Consider the following 6,000-nt stretch of genomic DNA (forward strand, 5'->3'; position numbering starts at 1 on the left):
TCGCAGACCGGCCGTATGCATGATAATGCGAACGCACGTAACGCCGCACGTTCGTGTGGGATTATACAGCAGCATCGAGTCCGCAAACACACCCTTGGGACACGGAAAACGGTTTACGAGCCTTCAAGCAGTAGATTTCGTGTCCGCACGCGCTTCGTGCATACCCGCGTACGCACGCAAGAGAATAATATTCGTCGGTATATTTTTCCCTTACCGTGTACGCGTGACGTATTTATACGCCCAGAGGATATTATAGTTTTCCTTTTCTTCTTTTATATAAATTCTTTTCAATTTTGTTATGTTGTAGCAAAATATTGTAGCAAAAATTATATTAAAATTTCGTTTCTTCATAATATTAATAATATTTCATAATAATATTTCATATTTATTTCATATTCATATTATAATAATAATATTTCATAATATTTTTTATGAAAAACTGAACTATACCAAAACTGTATTAAAAATTATTATAGTGATAATAAACTTAACGATCTACTTAGATACAAAAAACATTACAGTAAATACAATAGTTGTATGGTATAAAGTGAAATGTATAGCATAATATTTTTCAACATATAGTAATTTCGGTTATAAAACTCTGTACAGTTCCAAGATTATCAAAATTTTGTGATAATTTTTACAACAACATTTTCTCCATGTAGACTGTAATTATTATTATATTTTCTAAGAAGTAAATTTAAAAAAATAAATTTCGCTAAAAATGTAGTAAATTTTTTTAACAGCACTTTCAGTTCATATAATTAAAATGTAAGTAACAAAAAATATGCTATAAAAATGTAAATTTAATACACGTAGAAAATTTTACATCGTATTACATCTTTTTATCAAATACATCACGTACGAAATGAAAGAATTTTTACTGCAGAATATTGATTTGTTTTTCGATTACAAAAAAAGTAATTTTTACTGTAAAATTCTCTCCGCGTATTATCTCACAAGAAAAATATTTATTAAAGCTACTTTTATTCATATTGAACAATTGAGTGCAATAGAGGACCTGAATAATATTAAGTTGCTGTTTTGAAAAATATATGTTCGAATGCAAAGGAATGTTTTTCCCCTCCCCTTTCCCATGAGAAGAATTGGATCAATAACAAAAAAAGTAAAAGACCGAGCGAAGTGTTAGGTTCCTTCGTCCTCTTCGGGGACCTTCGAAAGTTAGAGTGTTTCGGGTCCGCGTTTCACTAATTATACAACTCACATCGAAGTCGACCGTTGTCGGGTCGCAAAAAGGGATAACTAGATTAACGAGGGAATGATGATTATACCATATGTTTCGTGCAAATGATAGGCATCACGCGATTCTGAGAGCGATAAGGCAAAATTTTTCGGTGATTAGTATCATGGATCGAGAACATGCGATTCTTAGATTGATCGTACGTACCTGATATGAGCACCAACACTATCCACATGATCCCCACCAGGCTCTTCATCATGTCATTGTGTCACGTCCACCTCATTTCTTCTCGCCTTCGCGCGCCCCAGACCCTTCAGTTTTCGCGCTGCAATAAAAGGAGAACGGCCTATTATGGAAACGGGTCGTCTTTGTATCGCCGATAAATAATACTTTTTGCACTCGATCAAAGTTTGCGTTATATTTCTTCTAAAACCTGACGAGAGTTGCTTCCGAAGCTATTTATAGGAAACGAACAAGTTTCCCTATGATACTATATTGTCCGGGGTAAAAAGTTTCGGATAAAATTATACTATTTAATAAAATAAAATAATATTTAATAAATTTACACGTGCATATGTACACGGAGAGAATTTTATAATAAGGATCACTATAGAATTTTGTAACCGCATTGAAAAAAATTTTTGATATTTGCAACTATAATTACATAGAGAAATAATTTATGATAAGAGATCTTTCTTATTAAATTTTACTATAACGTTGCTAATAATAACTTTATATGTTAGTATTTTTTATGTTACTATTTTCATGTCGGAACAAACCAAAAATATGGTTAAGACCAAGAATAACTATAGTTTTAGTTAGATTAACTATTTTCTTTCTCTCAATGCGAGGAATAAATCGACGTTCTGCAGCAATTGACGATTTTCCCACTTCATATGGCTATTTATATTTTAGGAACTGAAATGTGTTATTGGAAGATTTGCTGTGTTTCTAGCAAAATTAACTATATTCATTAACAAAATGAACCTTACTGACAATCGATTTCTCTATTTCTTTCTGCACTTTTATAAATATAGTAAAATTGAAAAAAGAATTTGTAAAACTAAAAGTATTATAATTAAAAAAAACTATAACAAAATTAAAAACTAGCATTTTCTTCATGTATGTAAATTCTTTTACGAGTAATAATAATAGACACACGGTTGACAGGGTAAACACAAATATACATTATAATTGATGAAAACACACATGCATTTATTAATACTTTCACGCGTCTTCTATTATGTCTTTCGACACTATACAAATGACGTTATTGCCGTGCGAAGGGATATAAAAAAATCGGAAATATACGATATATTCCAACAGTCCCGTTAACAGGAGCATTGAAATTCAACGAGCCTAATTGCGTTGTTGATCGCGGCCGCAAAGCCGGATTTGTAATTTATTACAACGGCGCAATGGCCGGAGTGAATAAAGCATAGGCAAAGAGCACGAAAGACGTCGGCTCGTGAATTATGGACAGGTAATTGCGGGTTATCGCGAAAACTTACGATCGTTTTTGCGCTCGTGCGCGCGATATATTCGAACGATACCGATTGAAGGCGCGATAAACCGCAGTACTCGCTGACTCGTTGCCAGAGAAGAATGCGCAATTTCTCTCTTTTGTTTTTTTGTTTTTTTTTTTTTTTTGAAAACGGCGCTCCGCAATCGAATACGCGTATTCGAATACGCGAAAATTCGAGTGTCGCCGCGATGCGAATATTCGGGTAATTGATTGCACGCCGGCAAAACGAATAAACAAGGATGAATCTTATGAATTAATTTCGCGTGAATTTCTCATGTGTTTTCGCGTGGAAATATCGCTTTCTTCGGAAATACCTGACGAAGAATCGCGCGTTTCAACGACAGTCGATCTGCACTCGGCGATATTTTCGCCGAAAGACGCCGGTCTAAATTTCTCGTGAAGTCACCATCGCATCGCGGATTGCAACAATGGCACATAATTTTTTTTGTTTGCTTTGCGCGAAATAGATATTTGATTCATGGTTTTTACGAGCGAGCCGGGACTTCACGTGCCGTTATCGGTGCCAATTTTCGTGCCGGAAGATTTATAGCAGTCGTAAGAATCGCATTACGCGATGTCGAACCCCCTCCGCATTTTGATATTTTTGCAGGTGGCACGGCTGTCGCCAATTATCGTCGCGATTTTGAGATCCTAGACTTTTCTGGATACTCCGATAAATCGTCAAAAAGCGCGAATGTTACCACCGAGATCGGCTGCGAAATTTCATGGAGGCGAGAACCCACGGATCGCAAATCGGCCTTACTCGAGATTGTGGAATCTTGTCATTAAATTCCCATTGTAGATTCAAATATGCTATGCATTCTAATAGAGGAAAGACTTATCACATTTTTTTGCTATATTATATAAATTAATACACAAAGAGAATAACACAATTTTTTTTTTTTTATATAAATACTTTTCAACTTTATATTTCTGGTAAGGCAGAAACAGACTGTTAGTAAGGTCTGTCTTGTGTAAAAAAAAATATATTAAATTGCATTAAAAATATAACATATCTTTTAATAGAATATTTCAGTTCTTGAAATATAAGTAAAGCCCACGTGAAATGAAAAGATAGTCAATTACGCTGCGAAAAAAAATATTCGAAAAATAAAAAAATACTTATTTGGTGTATATTAACGACATATTTGCTGAAATCTAAACTCCTTCGTTTAAATAGAATAAACAATTGCTTTCATGAAAAGCCATAATTTTAGGAAAATATTCAAATAAGAGATTGCAATGCATTTTCTCATTTGTGAAAGAAACCCGTCGAATAAATATTTCTTCTTTTCTAGGTATTTCTTTTCACACAATGTACTACAGAATGTACATCTATTCATCGATTACGAAATTTTATGATAATTTTATCATAAAAGTTTATATTGATAATTTTATCAATAGATCAGTTTGGCCAGGAGCTACCTTCCAGCTGCTTCTGCAATCGTCACCCAAACGCTCAAATAACTTGGTTCCGCGGGACAGATATGACCGATGTAAAGGAATATGGCAAGAAGAAGCACCGTAACACGAATTTCCGGCAACATACAAAACAATCAATGAAAGATGTGCGCGTATCTCTTGAATATCCAGCGCGATATTATCAATGCAAGCGCCTTCGTTCGCAATTCCGGGCACATTCAGTGATACACGGTGGCTGATTTTTCACCAGGTTGACTCCTACGTCGTGTCTTATAGAGAGAAATCGCGGCAGAACGTCGCGTCGCATCCGGATGGGAAAGCAACGGCGATATGAGCGTCGCGACGCCGTCGTGCGCGTGCAACGGCGCTCCACTGATTCGCTGTCCGGCGCGCATACCTTTTTCCACTTATCCGCTTATGTAACGCGTCGCAGCAGTCCCTCGTGTATATATGTATCCGTCGGCCGGCTGCGGAAGTGGAGCCGGCCGAAGAGAGAAAAAGAGGGAGAAAGAGAGAGAAAAGAGAGAGAGAGACTCGCGTGTTTTAAATCGCAAAAAAGCCGCGACTATCGGACGTTTATTCACAGAAAAGAGATCTGTCCGCCGACGGAGGAATCCGTTTCCAGAGGACACTGTCGCGGTCTCTGCTATCGCGTATCGATAGTGCCGTTCCGCACGAAGAGGAAACTGCCTGAAGCCCTCTGGGAAAGGAAAACCGACCGCTTCGTGGGAGAGACGCGATCTGTCTGACGGGTTTCGGAGATCCGGAAGTTCATACGAGCAATCGGCCGCAAATCGCAGACAGGCGGGCTTTTCTGGGCGCGAGATGGATGACGGTCGGCCGGCCATGTGAGTGGCAGGTACTTATTATTATCGGTTATTCGGCTCCACTCCGCGAGTGCCAATATTCTGTTATGCGCAAGCCGGCGCGTCAGTCCAGCAGCCGACCGGCAACATCTCGCCGGTCATCTCTCGTCCCTCGCTGCATCCATTATTCGCGCAGCCGGTCAGTCCGAAAGCGCGTTTTTCCACGGATGGCTCCGATTTCACCCGACACTGGTATCGCCGTCATCGCACAGCCAGTTTGAGTACAACAAAGTTGCGTAACGCGTACGGTACATTGGAGATTCCGCATTCCGATTTCTCTCACGCGTAGATTCCCCTCTGGCGAAGTTTGACTTGTTCGACAAATCTCTCTTTAACGGAGCTCGCTCCAGCGAGTTTTATCTCAGCAAATGTTTGAGGTGTACGCGTTTTCTCGGAATTTGCAATAATCGCGTTACTTTTACTTGAGAGTACAGTGCAACGCTTGCTCTTTGCTTGCGACAATCCTGGTTACTCTTCCCCGACCCGAGGGCATCCGCGCTTTAAGTATACTGTTATACCTCTTGGCCCTGCACACCTCAAGTAGCACTTACTGATTTCGCTAGCTCGAGTCTCGGACGGAACATTGCGGCGGGTTAAATACAGACGGCACGAAAACTATCGAAATGAGACTTATTACTTTACAAAGGTAAGAATTTTATCTCGACGGATTAAAAGTTCGCTTAAAATTGAACGAGAAAATGGACGTTTGTTCGTCGCGACGACGATAAACGAAATATCGAAATGGCGAACAAGCGTAATACATAAAGAATCGGCGAATATATATCCGGATTGCGCGTCGCGCCTCGCTCTAGAGAATCGTTTAGCAAACTACACGTTCCCTTCGCTCCCGTCCGAAAGTTATTTCTGCAACGCGGCCCGAGATCGATAAGCCCCAAACCCGTCGCTCGTCCATGCTCGGCACTTTCGCGAACCCGAGAGAGAGAGAGAGAGAGAGAGAGAGAGAGAGAGAGAGAGAGAGAGAGAGA

At 39.1% G+C, this 6,000-nt stretch overlaps 1 protein-coding gene across 8 annotated transcripts in view; it reads right to left on the reverse strand.

Annotated features, from left to right (window-relative positions):
* LOC116849366 (acetylcholine receptor subunit alpha-like) overlaps positions 1-6,000 on the reverse strand; it is a 93,964-nt gene that overhangs the window by 20,559 nt on the left and 67,405 nt on the right. For 7 of the 8 annotated variants that reach the window (XM_032826455.1, XM_032826450.1, XM_032826452.1 and 4 more), the window contains exon 3: positions 1,409-1,526. In XM_032826455.1, the coding sequence (XP_032682346.1) occupies positions 1,409-1,460 (52 nt within the window). In that variant the 5' untranslated portion in view covers positions 1,461-1,526. Of the gene's footprint in view, positions 1-1,408; positions 1,527-4,151; positions 4,425-6,000 lie in introns of those variants that run through there. The other variant, XM_032826453.1, reaches the window with a different exon arrangement.

This window comes from Odontomachus brunneus, unplaced genomic scaffold (assembly GCF_010583005.1).
Source record: "Odontomachus brunneus isolate Ranch 3 - 2012 unplaced genomic scaffold, Obru_v1 Obru_scaffold_113, whole genome shotgun sequence".
Taxonomy (NCBI): domain Eukaryota; kingdom Metazoa; phylum Arthropoda; class Insecta; order Hymenoptera; family Formicidae; genus Odontomachus; species Odontomachus brunneus.